Source organism: Danio rerio, chromosome 9 (assembly GCF_052040795.2).
Source record: "Danio rerio strain M-AB ecotype USA chromosome 9, GRCz13ab, whole genome shotgun sequence".
NCBI classification, from domain to species: domain Eukaryota; kingdom Metazoa; phylum Chordata; class Actinopteri; order Cypriniformes; family Danionidae; genus Danio; species Danio rerio.
The window spans coordinates 38,792,210-38,812,540 of record NC_141029.1 but is presented as its reverse complement, the minus strand read 5'-3'; the positions used below and the strand labels follow the sequence as shown (position 1 = coordinate 38,812,540).

The following is a 20,331-nucleotide window of genomic DNA, read 5'->3' as shown; positions in this document are numbered from 1 at the left end:
GGGTGCTCCGGTTTCCCCCACAGTCCAAAGACATGCGCAAAGGTGAATTGAATAAGCTAAATTGGTCGTAGTGTATGAGTGTGAATGCAAGAGTGCATGGGTGTTTCCCAGTGTTGGGTTGCGGCTAGAAGGGCATCCGCTACGTAAAACATAAAACATGTGCTGGATAAGTTGGTGGTTCATTCCGCGGCACCAACCCCAGATTAATAAAGGGACTAAGTCGAAAAGGAAATGAATGAATAAATATTTGAAATGTGTGTGTGTGTGTGTGCCACATTTTCTATTAAATTATGAGGTTTAAATACTGCGTTTATCGTGACATTTTTAACACATTTTTTTTTTTGCTACATTAATTGTCATCATAACCACACTTTTTGATGTACCAAACACATTTCCTAAAGATTTAGAATAAAGAATTTTTATTTTATTTTTTAAAATACAAATCATTACCATATATACATAATTATTACAATATATACATAGTTTTTTTTTTATAAGGAATCTGTTAAAGTTTAAAATTAAAAACTGTAGCCAGCTGTCATTTATTAGGCAAATAACAAACTGGCCAGCACCTCAGTCACTGTCCTCAGTCAAAATTTGGCCATTTTAATAATAAAAAATTAAAACACATATGTTGCATGTTTCCCCACACAGCTGGATATTGGACTGGTGAAAAATAAGTGTTTGCATTGGTCAAAACTGATTAGCTGAAGCAATAGCCAACAGAGAAATCCCAAGCCTTCTTTAGTGGGTTATTTTCACATGTATGATGGCATAGTATGGCTCAATTGTATGTCTTTCGCAAAAACCCGAAGTCCCCCTGGCCACAGGCCCGAGGTTAGCCTACAGTTAGTCTCCCCTCAAATTAGTTGATATACTGATAGCATTATTGATTAAAATACAGAGAAAATGTGTAGATTATCCAAAGTTTGTGAGATAGTTTGAAAAGCAACACAATACGATTTGGTGTAGTAGTTCCCTGCATTGTCAGAAGTCAACATAACTATATTGTTTTAAGTGACAATCTTTGTCGCCCTCAAGTGGTAATAAAAAACACTACATCCATATAGAAAAGTATGTCCAGGTTAAAAATTATCTATAAGAGCAGTTTACTTTTATTTTTATTAATTAAATTTGGAATTATTTTTACAGCCGAACCAATTGCAGTTATTTATTACAACATGTAATTTAATACAAACATGCTATCAATTTAGTACTCACGTTTTACATCCTGCTATTAGTTATATTTTAGAAATAATAAACATAACAATGCAGTGTAGGTTTTTACCGATGTGGGTTTTAAGTCAAATTAGCACTAGAACACATTTTTAATTGTTGCAAATGGATTACATATTTGTTATGTAATTCATCACTTATTAAAGCATACTTTGAGTGCAGCCATCGTGAACTGATGTGAAGACAAGAAACATAATGTGCAAAGTGTGCATGGTGCTACTGTTCTGCCAGCATCAGTCATTCAATAAAAGCAGTGACAACACAGCAAATGACAAAATGGAACAATATTTAGATTGATGATTTCAGTCAGTGATAAAATGCAAATGATCAGTTTTTACTGATACATATAACTGAGACATATCAAAAAACAAATCACAAATAAAATGCAAATCTGTGTTTTTTTCAGTAAGTGTGATTCACAGTTGAGTTATCTGATCCCAATATCCTATTTATAGCACCAGAGTATTTACTAGCCACATACATTTTTGTCTCTGTTGTTTAGGCATGAGCCGGTATACGTTTCTGACAATATGATAACCTTGCATGGAGTCATGGTATGACAGTATTGTAATTACCGCTCTAAAATAAGTTCTTTTTAAATGTCTGCGTAAAACAAAAACAACTTTTCCCCCTTTAAACACAGTATATTTTATTTCAGGAAACATTATAATATTTTGGAACAGTACACACGTCAGGCTAAATAGTTGAAATAAATAATTGACTTCTGCTGTCTATATAGCTTCAAAAACATAGATTTATTTACAAAACATAAAAATATATATTAAAAAAACCTTACATAAACCTTAGGAATAGTATAACAGAATATTTTAGGAGTTTTAAAACCTTGACTTTTTCAACTGCTGTAAATATCTGCAGGTTTTATGCCTTAAAAAGTCTTTAATTTGTCACTGAAATATTGTGTTGTAGGTCTCAAATCATTTTCAATTGGTTTTAATTTTACTATTTTACTTTGTCTTTGTGAAGCTACACAACCGGACAAACACCAAATCAAATCTTCAACAATAAATCTCAGTAAAGCAATTAACAAAACTCTATTTATAACTCAATTGACCAAATATGGTTTAATTATCGTTTTTATAGTAACATTTGTTTTAAAGTGTGATCGTACATCATATATGTTGAGGACACTGACTTGGGCAGATGTTTAAGGGTTTAGTTTCTTATAGATTATAAAGCTTGTCAATTTTGAAAAAAAGGAACGTTATGTTGGGGAAAAAAAAGTGTATGGATACATATAGAGTTTGCTTGTTTTGACATATTATTTAAAATAAGTGGCTAAGCAATAACTAAAATTTATTTATTTATTTATTTATTTATTTTGATGAGGCAGGTATTAATATTTCTATTGGCTATTAGAAAAAAAAACATCATTTAGCTCTGTATAAGTCTGAAATTTTATTCATAATGGTCTTAAAGGGCACCTATTATGTCCCTTTTTACATTTTGTCTGCATTTAAAATAAGAGTGTGTATGTGAAGTTTCAGCTCAAAATACCTCACACATAATGTGACTCTTTGAACTCTTTGAAACTCCCTCTTTTAGGATTTGATCTTAAATGTGCTGTTTTGATGCCTGTCGCTTTAAATTCAAATGAGATTGTGCTCTTTTCAATAGACGGTGGAGCAACAAATGCCTGTAAATCACCCAAGCGTCATCCCGCTCTCCTTCGTGAAGCTAATACGAAAGTAACTGAAACTGCAATTCATCAAAATTCTGCTAGGCCTGGCTCCATAATAGAGCACATTTCTATTGACCCAAATGTTAACATGGCCAACATTACAGCAGAAAAAAGGGTGTTTACAGCCTGTTACAGAGAACGATTTTGGTTTACAGTATATAGCTAATATTACACTTCATGACAGCCTTTTGGGATTATTGCCTACAATTATCAGATCATTTGCATACTGTGTGAACTTAATTGTCCTCAAAAACCATTCAAGTGGCCTCCATTTCCCAGGTGAGTGAAATTATTCTATACTTATATACCATCTCTATAAATGGGTTTGTTTTATTTAAGATCATTTATAATTTTCTTTAGAGCTGTAATGCACTCCAGAATCTGACAGATAGATTAGCCGTAGGCTGCAGAGCAGTCATCTGTAATGTTGTCATACAGTGTTAATCCTGAATTTCATCAATAGCCTTGCATATACTAACACAGACTATATTTGAAGTGTGTTTGGAAGTAATTCGCATTTTCCTCATGTAGAAAAACATCATAAGTACAATGTTTAGTGGCTAAAACAGTGTTTTTAAATGACTAAACACTTTATTAATATGGTACACAACCAAGCACTTGTGGTCAGAACACAAACAAGTTGCAGGTAATGAAGCATTAAGCGTTTCTCCCAAAGAAAAGCCTGTCTAAGAAAAATGCTAGCAGGCGTCTGTAGCTCCGCCTCTGCTCCTTTTATTGGTTACGTGAACAAAATGGTTGTTGGCCACGCCCACTACTAGCTTCATTTACACTCTTCAGAAACCCACGGGTGATGTCACTGATACCATACTTTTTACAGTCTATGGCATCAACAAAGCAGCCGTTTCAAAACAAGACTAACATCCTACGCTAAATAGAGAGAGATCATCAGTAATGGGCGGGGCTTTCCTCCTCTGACGACATACAATGGAAGAATGTCAATCAAAGTGTTTCTGCAGCTTGTTTTTATGAAGTGTCATTATAAAAATATTAATATTATTAATACTTTTTTACCATTAAAAGCTGGTTATATTCACAAACTGTTGCAACACAACTGTGTTTAAACCCCTTATAAAAGTCATTTTTGCATAATAGGTTTTAAGTGAAGTTTTTTTATAAACTAATATCGAGAGAATCACATGCTTATGATTGCTTGCAGCTGGTCTCGCATTATTTAATTTCAAGAGTTCACACTTAGCTGATGATTGATAGTAAAGCTAGTTTGGCGTGCTGTCCCGGGAGAGAGCCCTGAGCTTATAAGATCCTCGAGCCCTGGGCTCCCTCCCGTTGCAAGGCGAGAGGGGAGTTTGAGCTCAGGTAGATCTCGATGACTCCCCTTCTTGCTTGTTGTAGCTAAGTGTCAGATATGTATACTGAAAGGTGTACTCAGAGTTTAGCTAATGTATTTTGATTAATTGTTTAGAGTGCTTGTTTTTGAACTGTGGGAGGAAACCGGAGGACCCGGGGAAAACCCACGCGACCACGGTGAGAACGAGCAAACTCCGCACAGAAATGCCGTCTGGTTTGGAAAGGAATTAAACCAGGGGCATTCTTGCTGTGAGGCAACAGCGCTAATCGCTGGCCACCGTGACGCCCGCTTGAAAGGAAGGAAAGTAGGGTTGGTTGGGAGGGTTTCTTCAAGACGAAGATATTGAGATGAGAAAAGTCCGGTTATTTATAGTGAGTTAAGGATCGTCTGATAGGATAATCAGTCATTAGCTAAAGTTGGAAAAGCTGTGAACAATCATAAGCACGTGATCCTCTCGAAATTTGTTTATGAATAAACTTCACTTATGATTCACCAATCAGACGATTCCTAAGTGACTATAAATACCCTACGTTCCATATAACAGGCATCATTGTTTTGAAGAATCCCCCCTTCCAGCCCTTCTCCTTCTCCTTTCCTAGATGAGTGGCACGCTGGCCCAGTGGTTAGCACTGTTGCCTCACAGCAAGAACATAACTGGTTCTAGTCCTTACCAAGCCAGCCAACGTTTCTGTGCAGAGTTTACACGTTCTCCCCGTGCTTATGTGGGTTTCCCCCAGGTTCTCCGGTTTCCTCCCACGTCCAAAAACATGCAACTTAAGTTAACTGACTAACCCAAATCAGCACCATAGACATGCTCCTAGTAAGTAGTTATCTCTTAAAAGCAATCACAATCTGTTCATTAGCTACTACAGCAGGGGAGATCTACCTGAGCTCAAACTCCCCCCTCGAATGGGAGGGAGCCCCAGGTTCGAGGATCATATAAGCTCAGGGCTCTCTCCCGGGACAGAATGCCAAACAAACTTTATAATCAATCATCAGCTAAGGACATGCAAAATAACAAATTTCACCTTCAAAGTATGTAAACGATTTCATGAAAGTCTAAATTTCCCCACAGGATTGACCTACTATTGCTTTTTTTTTTCTCACAGAGAAAGCAAAAGAACATGGTAATTTACGCCACAGTCATATGCCACACTGAAATCCCCTGCTGTCCCTGCAGAGGTTTGCCACCCAGAACCAACATCAAGTCCGGCATGTGGAGGAACATCTCATCCTCGCTTTCCTCCGCCAGCTCACAACTTTTCCTCTTCTCACCAACAGCCTCCTGATTCTCAAAGGTGAGACAGCTGCCTTTTAGTTTAGAGTCTTTCAGTGTGATGCTAAAATCTGCTAAATACTTCTTACTCTCCTTGTGGAACGTCTGAAGCTCAATGCATGGCTCCTGTAAAGTGGTCCGGGAAGGTTGGCACTTGTTCTTGAAGGGTCTTAGCTTGTTCTTGATGTTGTGAGAGTTGGGTATTTCCCTGTAATAGATGCTAGTCTGTGTTGTTGGCTGGAAACTCTGCCCTAAGCCAACACTGCAGTGATGGATCCGGTACACAGAGGCTGATCCAGGCAGCAATGGCAGCTTCTTCCAGGTTTGGGTTTCCAGGTTGAACTTCCACAAACTGTTCTGAGGGGAACTCTGGGTTTCACCTCCTCCAAATATCAGTATGCTGTCCTTAAACGGTACAGCTGAGTGACCAACCAGCCTGGACGGACCTGAACTGCAGGGTATGAAGGAATAATAGCTGTATTAGAGAGTGTTTTCAGATCTGTAGATTGTTTAAAACAGAGACATAAGGGATAGTTTACCTAACAATGAGAGTGTTATCAACATTTACCACTTTACCAGATTTTTTTTTTATTCTGTTGAACAAAAAAAGTTGATATATTGAAGAATGATAAAACATTGACTTGCATAGTATTGTTTCCTACTATAGATGTCAATGGTTAGAGGTCTCAAACCTTCTTCAAAATATCTTATTTCATAATAAGCAGAATAACAAACTCATACTGGTTTGGACCTAAAAAAAAGGGGTGAGTAAATGCTGACAGAATTGTCATTTTTGGGGAACTATCCCAAACTGGATTCCTGGAGGGCCGCAGCTCTGTGCAGTTTTGCTCCATTTCTAATCAAACACAGCTGATTCCACTAATCAAGGTCTTCAAAACTGCTAGAGACTGCAGCTGTGAGTTGGAGGTGGTTGGAGCTTAGCTATGCAGAGCTGCGGCCCTTCAGGAATTGAGTTTGAGATCATTGCTTTAAGGCAATGATATACTCACAATTTCATTTTTTGAAGTTGTAAAAAATAAGTTTGAAATACTGCAGCATACAGTTAGTGAATATCTCAGGGCCGCACATGTTATTTATAGTATGTATGTTTTGCATGAAGTAAATCAAGGCCGTGCATTTGTTAATATTGTTTGCTTTCACTATGCATCATTTCAAAGTGGTCTAAAATGTTTTTGCAGTTTACATATGAAGAGGCAGGGGTTTTTAAGTCTTTTAAATGGCATCATTCTCAAAATATGATCATCCTTATGCAAGGGGCGCCCATACTATCCTAAAAGTAAAAGCAATCTATAAATGCTTTTGTATAAACACTCCATTTACACAGTATAAAAGTTCACATTTATTTTTATTATTTGAATAAATGATAAAAACACACTTTTATAACAATTAATCATATTACATGGGTCTAATACATATATTAATTTGAAAATGGTTACAATTTTATGTGACGAAGATTTATATGACAGTGATTTTAATAATAAAAAACTGAAACTAAGTAAATTACCTTAATGTATACAGTGAATTACTAAAATTGGACTTTCCAAGAATTCCATGCACGTCACTTTAATGTTTTCTTTTTTTGTGTACAATACTATACAGTTTTAGTGGGTTTTTTTCTTTTTAGTGATGTACATTAGATAAAGTTTCACAAACTAATTTCGAGAGGAGCATGTGATATGATTGACTGTGGCTGGCCACTCATCTACACTCATTGGCTAGCCAATCAGATCGATCCAAACTCACTTTAAATAACCTAGCTAAGATCTACTCCCTTATCTTCGTTTTCCGAAGAAACCCCCCATCCACCCCTTCTCCTCCTTTCCTCTTTTGCCGAGGGGAGCTCTCGAGAACACCTGACCTCGTACTCCCCTCACATGCTTTATGGACCTGGCGGGAGCCCTGGGCTCAACTATCTCCGAGCTCAGGGTTCTCTCCCGGGACAGCATGCCAAACCTGCTAACTTGCTAACAAGTTGTCAAACAGTATCTAAGTGTGAACTCTTTAAAGTATTTTTTTTTTTTACCTCTAATCAACATTTAATGTTGATAAATACTGTTTATTAATTATTTTTCTTTTCTTTTTTCTTTCTTTTTTTCCTCAGATAATTCAGCCTGTATTAAAGCCAATACACATGGACTTATATTTTCATTCTTTCTTGTCTTTTACTAAAAACAAAATGCATTAAAATATGTACTTACAAAATTAGTCCACATAATTAGGCTATTAAGATTAAGAAGCAGTAAATCGTGGTATGGGCAGTATAGGCAAATGGGGGAAGAAAAAAGTGTAACTTTCACTATTCTAAAAACTAGTTGGTATTAAGACTTCAGAAAAGAATAAGCTCACATTCATTTAATTTTGAATAAGACTAATAATTAGACTCTACCTGCAACACAGAGGTAGTTTTTTGATGGGTCAACAAGCTTTATATGTTAAAATGTCCCAAACTGGTGCACAGGGGAGAAAAAAATTAAAGAAAGAGGAGGAAAAATGTGAGAAGGACAGACTGGTAATGTTCCGATAAAGATGAATATTTTGATTATTTTGCTGAAGGATGATTGATAACACCATTAACAATTAGCATGACACATGCCTGTCAACCCGATTCTCCTGTAATCTACCATTCTATCCCGCTATTATCCCGTTTAAGAATTTAAATGGACTAATATTAAGCCAATATTGCTGCATGACTGACTTGAAGCTATTAACTTCTCAAACTTGGGCAAATCTTGGGCCCACAATTAAAACTGAAAATGGACTAAAATGTGGAAGTATTTTCAGTTTTTTTTGTAGTGGACAGTGAACAACTTCCTATCACAGTCTAACTTCTTAAAGTCAGCCATTGTTATACCAAAATGTAGAGCTTTGTTCATTAATGTATGATCCTAATGTTATTTCTACACCAATTTTTGCGATCAGCAGCAGATGATCTATGACTGATTGAAGGATAGATAGAATGTTGTTCAAGAAACTCACTGGAATTTGATGCAGCTCCAAGTTTGACTAGCAGAACTCCAGCTCCACAGGTCCTTCTGTTCTCTCAAGCCCTGCAAGCCACCGTAGAGGTACATCCATTCCCCGTGTGTCACAGCTGAGTGACTGTGTCTGGGACCAGGCCCAACTTGTGCACTGCTTCGCAGAGACCACACCCTGGATTCTACAGTAAGATGTAGAAAATATTTTTTTTTAGAAGAGTCGCCCAGCTGTGTGTAAATTATAGAAATTACAGTGCAGATCAAAATTAGAGAACAATCTACAGTTTCCAAAATGTTGAGGTCTAAATTTGAAATGATCCTAACAAGAGTAAAATAGCATATTCAAGTCATAATTCAAAGTTTCGATCAATTCAATTAGCAATTGGTTCAATCTTGCAACCGGAATTGCTTACCAGTTTAATAGCTGTTTCCATCCAAATATGTGAATTGGATTTATGCAAAAAATATATGCAAAGAAAGCACTGTTTTTATCAATGAGTCAAAGAGAACACAATTGTTAGTTCCTGATAAACCGTAGCCAAATATCAAAAAGAAAAATGCTTAGTTAGAGAAGGTAGGCCTTTTTCTTATATAATACATTATTTGCACCTCATAAGATAAAATTCAATGATTGTGCAATGTCTTTTAGATCGGTTAGATCGCTCTTTGGGAGCACAGCCGCTTAAGTCAGTTCTGAAAGGTAATAAAACCAAACCACTGGGATGACAGACTTTGGCTGAGGGATTTTAGAATGACCGAAACAACATTTCAGATGTTGTGCAATGCAGTGTTGTCACCAAATTGAAATTTTGCTACCATTCAGTATTGAAGTTTTAAAACATTCCCTTGTGTGCATTCTTAAACACTGCTGATAGGCCATTTTGATTACATGCTCAATAGAAATGACTGTGGTTGGCTGTGAAGGTCACCGTTTCACCATTATTCACCAAGCGCAAACACAGATACAGGGATACTGGAGGGTTTCAAATTCGTGTTGATCAGCTGGTCTGTTTATGAGCTGACTTGCGAGCGATCCGCTTCTTTTACACATAAAAAGCCTCTTTTACACATACAGACCTTTCCGAAAATTACCGGCAATTTTCTGGAAAAGTCTGTATGTGTTAATGGGCCCGTTTTGAAAATACCGGTAAATTCGTTCTGGCATTTTTCCGGAAAGAGAGTTGTAACATTACAGCTGTGCTGTGTGAATGCAAAGGGAAGATTGTCGGAAAGGGCGTGTTCATGTCTAGAACATGAGCACGTCTACTCCAGCCAACCAGAACACTCAGATACATTCACATCCGCACAGTTTATGAAAATAAAAGCCTTTGAATATTTTTCCAGACACATTTAGCTGGTAATTGGTAATTTAGTCAAGTGTGTAAACATTAAGCTGCAGTTCGCATTTCCACCTTTAGATGTCTTACAAAGCAGCTGCATGAAGCACAGCCATTTAGAGCTCATTTCTGGTTAATGATGCCAGATTTTACTGGTATTTTGGAATGGATGTGTGAATAGTCTTTTCCGGAAAAATTATGGAACGTCCTGGCCTGTGTGAACACCTATTTTATAAATTTACCAGTAAAGTCATGACATTTTCTGGATATTTACCAGTATCACTGTGTGAAAGGAGCTAATGACCAATCAGCGCTGTTTAAGAACATACTCAATAGTGCTCAAATGTTGGCGAGAAATTGACGTTTTGTTTTTTTATTTCAGTACCGATTAGTACCAAATTCCAGTATCGTGACACTGGTGCAGTGTGGTCAATCCGCTGGCTTGTCCATTAATGGCTTCTCATTTCGTATACTACATGATCTGTTAAACAAAATCACATAACTTTTTTGATGCACATGCTGGATTTTACTTGGTAATATTTGCCAATATTCCAAAATCTACTTAAAAATAGGGTCATGTAAACATAGTGTAAGGATCTCAACATAAAATGTATCAAAGTTGAATAAAATTTGTACTGACACTCCACTGACAAACCTCTCATCAGCAGAAAAATTGAGTCAAGACTAGACTAAAGGCTGATTTATTCTTCTGCGTCAAGCATACGTGTACGGTCCGGTGCAGCTTGCACGCGGTCACATGCCCCTTACCGTGGCTCTCTCAAAAAATGTAACTACACATCGCAACGACGTATAGTGCAATCTCTCTGATTGGTCAGCTTGGTAGTGGTGAAGAGCATGAGTGGTACTGATGGAGCAAGTGTTTACAAGTGTCGAATCACAAGAAGTAGCTCCAGATGGAGACTTTAGTTCTGTGTTTACCTTATGATTAAAGTTGTTGCATATCCGCCGGCTCCTGCCACTGAATGAGCGAGTTTTAGCTACTTGTAGCGTTTAAAAAAAAAAAACTAAATACCAGCGAAAAAACTCAACACAGAGGAACATGAAAACCTACTGCCAGCTAGTGTTTTGTAAGTGTTATTGCAGAGCAACACAAACAGCAAACAGAAGGATAAATGCATGACTACATGCAAGGTAGGCGCCGTGGGTCAAGCCGATTACTTATCGCAGTAATATAAACCAGCCTTAACTTCAGTCAAGCATGTTGTGTGGTCAGAGAACTGTCCCAAAGTTCATCTAACTGGGGAAAGACTGAGCCCAAAAATGTGTACAGAAGTCAGTAGAGGTGGAGGAGGAAGTGATAGGGTCTGATATTGTCTGCAGCAGGAGTTGGGTTTTTACATGGCAGAGTGAATGCAAATGTTTATCATAAGCTCTTTCAACAACATGTGGTTCCTTCCCTGAATTCACCACCCATTCATGCAGTACAATGAGCCCTGTCACACATCACACAGTAATGAGTCAAGGAGTTCCTTCAAACTGAAAACACTGCAATAATGAAATAAAGAAAATGAAAGCCCAGAAAATATTTGGCAATTCTTTTTGCGACAATGTTACGGCTGAGAGAGAAATGACAGTCACTGAACTGTGAAGAGACAGAAGAAGAGCTAATCAAGATCACAGCAGAGCAATGTGAGAGACTAGCGATGCCTGTGAGAGACTAGCGATGTCCTGCGACCTATGAGAGACTAGGGATGCCTGTGAGAGACTAGCAATGTCTGTGAGAGACTAGCAATGTTTGTGTGAGAGACTAGCAATGTCTGTGAGAAACTAGTGATGTCCTGTGAGAGACTAGCAATGTCCTGTAAGAGACTAACAATGTCTGTGAGAGACTAGCGATGTCTGTGAGAAACTAGTGATGTCCTGTGAGAGACTAACAATGTCTGTGAGAGACTAGCAATTTCCTGTGATAGACTTAACATTGTCTGTGAGAGACTAGCGATGTCTTTGAGAGACTAGCGATGTCCTGTGATAGACTAACAATGTCTGTGAGAGACTAGCGATGTCCTGTGATAGACTAACAATGTCTGTGAGAGACTAGCGATGTCTTTGAGAGACTAACAATGTCTGTGAGAGACTAGCGATGTCCTGTGATAGACTAACAATGTCTTTGAGAGACTAGCGATGTCCTGTGATAGACTAACAATGTCTGTGAGAGACTAGCGATGTCTTTGAGAGACTAGCGATGTCCTGTGAGAGACTAACAATGTCTGTGAGAGACTAGCCATGTCCTGTGAAAGACTAGCAATGTCTGTGAGAGACTAGCGGTGTCCTGTGAGAGACTAGTTATGTCCTGTGAGAGACTAGTGATGTCCTGTGAGAGACTAGCAATGTCTGTGTGAGACTAGCCATGTCTGTGAGAGACTAGCCATGTCTTTGAGAGACTAGCCATGTCTGTGAGAGACTAGCTATGTTTGCGCAACTAAAATTTCGAAATAAAATTCCTAATCCTGAATTATGAAGATTTTATTAAACCAGGTATTTACAAACTCTTCTCTACTTTTGAATGTTATACAGTGTACATGTAAGTAAATGTTGAATATTTGGATTTGTTTGCTTACAAAACTGCATAATAATGATAGTGAGATAAATAAGATAATACTTACCAAAATCAAATTTCCAGAATTCCTTTGTCGATCCTTTTATATCAATGTATCCACCATAGATGTACATCGATGACCCCAAGATGACTGCACTGTGACCTTTTCTGTTCCCCGGTGTCACTCCCTACAAAATCAGTTTGCTGTATCACACAAGATCATTGATGTTACAGCTGTAACTCTTTGTAAAAAATCTGTTTACCTGTAGGGCCACACTGGCAGCTTTCCAGTTAATCCAGCACTCTTTACCTGCAAAGAAAATAAAACTGAAGAGGTAAAAACAGCAATAATCATACATACATAGAGCTAAAGTATTACTATTACTAAAGCATAAGGGGACAAAAATAAATACAAATTCAGATTTTTAAATACAAGCTCATTTCTTTTTTCTGAAGACGTTTTAAAGAATGTTGGCACCCGGTAGACACTGTCATTCATAACCATAGTTTGTAAAAATATTATGGAAGTCAATGGGTATCGGTTTCCAAATTCTTCGAAGTATCTGTAACCATCACCAGCAATCTAGGGATCTAGGGACTGTAGTTCGCTGGTGAACTACACACACACACACCAAAAGAACTATTACTACCAGAATGCTTTGCACCAATCTCCCCTGCTTCAGCTAATGGTCATTTGGACACACACAGCCGTGAGTCATTCCCACTCATTACCAGGACTATATATTTCAGTTTGTGTTTCCTTCTCATCTCATCTCATCTCTCGTTTTTTTTTTTTCGTTTTTTTTTGCTGCATATATGGTCCATGTAATCAGTATTTGAGCAGCTCCCAGCTGTGTGTGTGTAATCAAAGAACTGGAACAGTTGAGTATGTGGTGCATTGCAGGATTTGTAGTGCCTTTGGTGGCAGATTTGTAGTTCTCCAGCGATCTGTGTGCACTAGATCAGATAGACTAGTGATTGTGACTATCTTCTTTTGTGTTCAATGAAAAATAACAGGTGTGGATGAAGTTGGTAAATAATGACATAATATACATTTTTAGGTGAACTTTGTGATATGAAATGAAGTAAAAAAGACTTTTATGTTTAAATATGGATTTAATAAAAAACAAATACCTGTATCAAACACCCAAAGAGGTGTTTTTGAGTTAGAATATGATGAATCTCTCAATCCTCCAAAGACATATAAAAATCCCTAAGAAAAAAATAAGAAATTCGGTTACGGCACTTATTTTAATACAATATGGTTATATAACACTGATAATATCTATTCTGTGATTAGGTAGATACTACAGAACATCAGTGTACTTTCAACAATAATTAACTTATTTCAGGCAAGAACAAAGACAATCAAATGTAAATACTACATTATTGCTCAATTCAAGCTTGGATAAATAAAACCTTGAAAAAGTTCATTAGTTATTGTTTGTTTACAACTGTTCTCTGAGGAAACATCAACTAAAGAAAATATTTGATATTCCTGTTCCCATTATGCACTGGGAAACACTGGGCAAGCACTTTTTTCAGTTTAACAGTTACACTGACCGGTCACTTTATTAGGTACACCTGTCCAACGCCTTTTTAACGCAAACTTCTAATCAGCCAATCACATGGCAGCAACTCAATGCATTTAGGCATATAGACATGGTCATGTGGATCTGCTGCTGTTCAAACCGAGCATCAAATAAAGAGAAAATATTCTGTGAGCGGTAGTTCTGTGGGCGCTAATGCTTTGTTGTTGCCAGTGGTCAGAGAAGAATGGCCGATAAGTTTGAGCTAATAGAAAGAAACAGTAATTGAAATAACCACTCGTTACAACTGAGGTATGCAGAAGAGCGTCTCTGAACGCACAACACGTCGAACCTTGAGGAGTAAACCTTGAAGACCACACCGGGTGCCACCCCTGTCAGCTAAAAAAAGAAACTGAGGCTACAATTCGCACAGGCTCACTGAAATTCCAATTTAGAGCACCTTTGGGTGATTTGGTGGGTGAAACTGGAGATTTGCAGCCAACAAATCTGCAGCAACTGTATGATACTATCATGTAAATATGGACCAAAATCTCAGAAGAATATTTCCAGTACCTTGTTAAATCTATGCCACAAAAGATTAAGGCATTTCTGAAGGCAAAAGGGGGTCCAACCCGGTTTTAGAAAGGTGTACCTAATAAAGTGGCCAGTAAGTGTTTATTTACACTGTTGTATAGTTTATTTTGCTGTTGATGTAGTAACTTCTATTTTATGACATCTAAGCTTTTTATACTCAAAATGGCAAATTCATATAGAATACTAATTGAACTGTTACAGTCGTGTATTGTGCATCAAGTATTGAATTCACTGTTCGGTTAGGTGTACCCCATTATCTCAATTTTTGTCCCTATGTTGTCATATTCCAACAAGACATGCTGTGTTGTTTACTTAAATGTTTTAGGTAAAGAATACATTTCAATAGAAATACAAACAAAGAGAGTAAAATGTACTTGAAAGTATTACAAAGAAAACGTCAAATGATTAAGTAATAATTACTTGACAAACAATGTTAATGTACACAAAGTAAATTTTATTTTTTTTTCCCGTGTAGAGGATATGATAAGGATATAGAAATATAGAAATCTATGTAAATGTCATAAATTGTTAGTCTGAAATGTCATATTGTTCATGCTGTGACTTTCAATTACCTGGTGTGCTACCATGGTGTGCTCTTCCACTTCTTCAGGTGCTTCTTCGCTATCACAGGGAAGCTCAACCCAGTCGTTACAGACTAAAAATACGGAAGTCCTCTTAAATTCAAATTATCTAATTCTTTAGAATCCATATACTGTGTAATAACAAGCACAGGCGTCAAATGCCTGAGATAACTAGCAATGACTTACCCACATTGTATTTCCAGAAATCTCTCAGTGAGCATTTTTCTCTGCCACCTAGCAAGTAAACATGTCCTCTGTGGGCACAAGAAGCATGCTTGTAACGATCACATGGTGCAGGGCATTGCTGAGGCACTGGAGTCCACAAGCAAGCACCGCTCCCCTGGTTCATGCTTGGGCTCCGAGAGTCTCATGGGTTAATCTCTGCGAAGAAAAGCACAAAATGCACAGGGAATACTCATGAAGTCAGGTTAAGTACTTCCGTGAATGGTCGGACAACAATATTGCAAAGAAAGGAATTTTTATTACGGTGTCAGGTGAGGCATTAGGTAAGTGTTGAGCAAATATTTGACAAGAAAACACTTATGCAGTATTTATAGTAAGCAATGCTGCGTGTTTTACATCACGTACTGTAGTTAAAATGGACAAAGATCAATATAAAATAAGAATACTGAGGAAAAATGTAGAGAAAATATTTCTATTTAGATGATTTTTATCCTTATACAAAGTAGCTGTTTTAAATATTTTCTGAACAGTTAAATTCACAGAAGAGGAGCAGTGCTAGATGTCCAACATCTAAACACACAGTTTACTTTGTGCATAGACCCAAAACACTAATGAAGCAAGAGGAATTAAAGTCTGCACACGGTTATATGCACCTCCTTGAAAATTATTTTATTTTATGCATTACCTGAGACCATAAAAACAAATGAAGCATGCAAAAAATGTAAAAAAAAAAAAAAAGGTGTTTATGTTTCATTTTTTTAAATCTCTTCGTAAGGTTACTTGGTGCTAGGGCTGGGCGATTAGGGGAAAATACCTAATTGTTTTTTTGTTTTTTTTTTGACAGACATTGCGATTTGCTTTAAAGCTGATTAAATTAATTTAGGCTTCATCTCAATAATCTGTAATCCGTGACAACAGTCCTGTGACAGCTCTCAAAATTTTCCTAGACGTATGGTGTTGTTGGGAGTAGTAAGCAACAAATGGGTGTTGTAACACAAGATTCAATCATTTCTTCTCGTGTAATGGCATAGATCACGACAACAATACCATGTCTGCGATGCCTCATGACACCATCTCAAAAAGTCTAGCATGTTTCATTTTCTGAAGCATAGCGGACTGGTTTTGAAGCACTTCACCTCAGATGTTATTCATCATTATTTTTGTTAATATATATATATATATATATATATATATATATATATATATATATATATAATATTGCAGCCTCTTGCGATTAACTAATTGTAACATTTCAAATAGCGATTTGATATCAATTCATCGCACAGCACTACTTGGTGCACTCCAGCACCTCTTAAAACATCAAAAGTAACCATGGATATCACATATCACATTATAATATGTACGTACATACCAATCTCGCCTTTAGAAATTCTAATAAACATTGATGGTAAAAATCCTGTTTCTGTCCTCACTTTGGTGTCTCTCTTTTCAAATTTAGACAGACAAATACACTCCAGCTTGTGGGAGAATGTTGCTAACAGAAAGCATATGTAGGCTACATACAATGAGCTATAGTCATCTCTATGTGCAATGATATCAAGGTTTTTATGGCAACTATAATTTACAAGAAGCTACACGACTAGGCCTTAAATTATGATTCCCATATATTACATAGGTCTATTATATGATTATTACACTTTCTATACAAAAACGATTGATGCACGATTCAAAAACCACCCACTTACATTTTATACTGTTCTTTCATAATTGTGTCTATACATCATATTAATGTTTCATATAGCTTGCATATACATTAAATATATATTTTTTAATTTCTCATTCAAGGGGATACACATCTGAAATTACGTTTACTAAGGGATTCTTCGTACTTTTCTCAACGTAAACATAATTTATTTGCACACCAATACAAGAAAGCATTCTGTTTGTCGACTTGAAGTGTATTTGTTGCTGACCACGGCATGGTAATAACAGACTTTACGCCCAGCCCGTTATGTATAGCTTACTATCAAGTTACGTAATTGACATTGGTGCGAATATAACTAGAACATTGAAAACGAATCGATTTACAATGGGCAAACGTGTTTATGTTCAAAAGATAACGTAAGTTAGCTCGTTACGTTACCCAAATAAAGTAGTGAATGTGTCACATGACTGCGAGGAACTCAAAGCTTGATAGCAACGAGTGGTGGAAAAGATACTTCGAAAACGCGCGATTTTTTATGTTATTGCTAAATGTGAAGTTAATCAGAATTTGTTATGAAAAGTAGTTTTAAATCCCTTACCGCTTCAAATCGTCTGTCAATGTTTGTTCTCCCGTTATCTTCATTGAAAAGGATGAGCGAAACAGAGGTATGTATAAAGTATCGCTGACAGAATACATGAGGGAGGGACGAGGGAGGATCTTCTGAAGCGTTTCTTCTCTCTCTCTCAGGGGTCTGAACAAAACACACTCCCATTTATAAACCAAAACACTCCCACCAACTTACAAAAAAGCCAGAACACCAACATATATATCGCACATATGATGCTTGCTGCGTGAGAACTTGTACATTTACAGAAATCCAAGATAGATCGTTATCAAGGCATCTTACGAGGCAGACACAATACTTTGACTTTAAAAGGACATAGGCTTATGGACTTTTTTTTAAAGACATCTCGAAAGTACTAAATACAAAATATGCCTGTCAAAAAGCTGTTACTGTAGCGCCCTCACCGAAAATATGTTATTTAACTTAAGCACACGAAGCATGGAGCTGCTGCTGCTTCACGTCAGTCTCTGTATTGTTTTTTTAATGTATGCACTTAACTGTATACTTTCACAACATTGCAAATCATAACATGATGACACGAAAACATCATATAATATATATATATAGTCCCCCTCAATTATTAGAGCCCCTGTTTATTTTTTCCCCAATTTCTGTTTAATGGAGAGAAGATTTATTTAACACATTTCTAAACATACTAGTTGTAATAACTCGTTTATAATAACTGGTTTATTTTATCTTTGCCATGATGACAGTAAATTATATTTTACCAGATATTTTTGAAGACACTTCTGTACAGCTTAAAGTGACATTTAAATGCTTAATTAGGTTAACTATGCAGGTTAGGGTAATTAGGCAAGTTATTGTATAACCATAGTTTGTTCTGTAGACTATCGAAAAAATTTAGCTTAAAGGGGCTAATAATTTTTTCCTTAAAATGGTGTTTTAAAAAATCATAACTGCTTTTATTCTAGTCGAAATAAAACAAATAAGACTTATATTGCAGAATCAATTTATGAGTGATGTTGTTAGGAAAAAGGTTTTGCTTCCTACTTTTGCTGCTACCTTTAACTTTTAACACAGCAAGGTTGAAAATATTTTGTTTAAACTCCTTCACAGAATACATCCTGCCAAACCTTATTTTTCTAAATTGAAAAAAATATATAGATAAGGTCTAGCTTTTGCAAGCAGAGGCCAGAGAGCACTGTTCATTTAATTATGAAAGTATTAGTTAAGATTGGAAAGTGATTCTTTTAGGAAGTTTTGAAAACTTAAGGGACAAAAAGACCCATTGATTATTTTTTGTTAATTTTTTTATTTTAACGGCCAAATTTCATATTCATAAATGTAAATTGTCAAGTAAAAATGCTAATTTTATTGCAATTAAAAAATGAAGTGAATCATTATATTGAGTCCATATTGTACAAGTCTGTATATCATTTAATGTTCATATTGTTGATATCGTTGATATATGTTGATATTGTTCATATCTCCCCCTTTGAAATTTTTTATTAAATTAATACATTGAAATAAATTGAAATTTTTAAAAGTATATATTTTCTTTTACAAAAAAAAAGGAATGTACACATTTAGAAAAACAAATTAGTTTTGACTTTCAATTTCTAATAATTTGTAACCACTTCATCACAAGTATAACTAAAACAAACAATTGAATAGGAAATAATATTGCAAAAGATCATCATGCTACAGGGATAGTTCACCCAAAAATGACCCCCCCCCCTTCTTTTCTGTTGACAAAAAATATTTTTGAGGAATGGAATGGAAACTTGTAGGCTTAAATAGGTAAGGTAAAATATTTCCATATTTTATATATTATATTATATTTTATTACAATATAATTTAATGCGCAGTCTGAGACCCACTTTATATCATATATCAATCAAGCAGCGAACATCATTGATTTTAAAGAAACACATCAGTTTTATGAAAATGAAAAAGTTCTGCGCATAAATCCCATTGATAAAGAACTGATACTAAGGTTGTAGATACAAAAGGTTCACATTATCAAAAGACTACAGACTGACTACAAAATAGAAAACCAACAGGAAGTAATAAACAGTAAATGTAATTCCCTACCGTGGCAAAAAATGCAAAGTCTCAATTAAATAAACAAACAACTGTATTACTCATCATGTTTATGAAATTGTTTTCCTCAATTTTCCAGTATTGTGCTGAGCGGTTTTAAGAACAATAAGTTACAGTTTCAGTTGTGTTTCCACATGAGCCTGGAGTGGGGCAGCACAATTACAAACCATTTCGACCCAGAATGGGGTATATGCTTGTGTTTTTCAGCCAATGATGAACTTCCAGTGAAAGCTTAATGTGACTATTTTCTATTTAGTAAGGTTCCTTTTACAGCAGTGATGTTGTAATGTAATTACAACACATTCAGTTAAATAGGCTACTTGTCTGGCCTGAGACACATTTTATATCTATGCAGTGAATATCACTGATTTTTAAAGAAATCAGACTGTAAACATTTTAATTTTATAATGAAAAAACTGAAAGCACTGAGGTTGGCTGGCTGCTATTAAAGGTCTGTGTGTATATACCCCATTAGATCATGCTGGCAGAGCTCTTGGTGCAGAAGCGTGCTATATTTATTTATTTGATGTTTTTTAAAAATGTAAATTTCAGAAAAAATGTGTCCCTAAAACAGAAATATGTGATCCTCAGACATATCATTGTTTACATTAAACTTGTGTTACCAAAGCACTGGCTCACGTATTTGTACATACCAGAGAGC

General features: G+C 36.2%; 1 protein-coding gene and 1 long non-coding RNA gene across 6 annotated transcripts in view; one reads left to right on the top strand and one right to left on the bottom strand.

The window, feature by feature from the left end:
• Positions 1-5,496, top strand: part of LOC141376175 (uncharacterized) — a 171,937-nt gene extending 166,441 nt beyond the window's left edge. The window contains exon 4 of the long non-coding RNA XR_015499720.1: positions 5,372-5,496. This is a non-coding gene — a long non-coding RNA (uncharacterized LOC141376175). The remainder of the gene's footprint in view (positions 1-5,371) is intronic.
• Positions 1,860-17,667, bottom strand: klhdc3l (kelch domain containing 3-like). 5 transcript variants are annotated; one of them, XM_087268167.1, is made up of 9 exons: positions 17,580-17,667; positions 15,319-15,513; positions 15,124-15,206; positions 13,563-13,641; positions 12,692-12,738; positions 12,496-12,616; positions 8,536-8,716; positions 5,228-5,989; positions 1,860-4,201 (listed from the first exon to the last, which is right to left on the bottom strand). In XM_087268167.1, the coding sequence occupies exons 2-8, from the start codon at positions 15,479-15,481 to the stop codon at positions 5,395-5,397; spliced, it is 1,269 nt and encodes a 422-aa protein (XP_087124293.1). In that variant the 5' UTR covers positions 15,482-15,513; positions 17,580-17,667; the 3' UTR covers positions 1,860-4,201; positions 5,228-5,394. The 5 variants fall into 5 exon arrangements, with proteins under 5 accessions (XP_087124293.1, XP_087124294.1, XP_087124295.1 ...); XM_087268168.1 differs by having other exon boundaries at positions 5,235-5,989; XM_087268169.1 differs by having other exon boundaries at positions 15,323-15,513.
• Positions 17,668-20,331: the final 2,664 nt, after the last annotated feature.

What these genes read in the sequence shown, in the direction of transcription:
- klhdc3l (XM_087268167.1), bottom strand. Translation starts at nt 15,481, where the DNA reads ATGAACCAGGGGAGCGGTGCTTGCTTGTGGACTCCAGTGCCTCAGCAA. An exon ending in TTTCTGGAAATACAATGTGG is followed by an intron (nt 15,207 to 15,318) that starts GTAAGTCATTGC and finishes CCGTATTTTTAG; the next exon opens with TCTGTAACGACTGGGTTGAG. An exon ending in ATTCTGGAAATTTGATTTTG is followed by an intron (nt 8,717 to 12,495) that starts GTAAGTATTATC and finishes ATCTTACTGTAG; the next exon opens with AATCCAGGGTGTGGTCTCTG.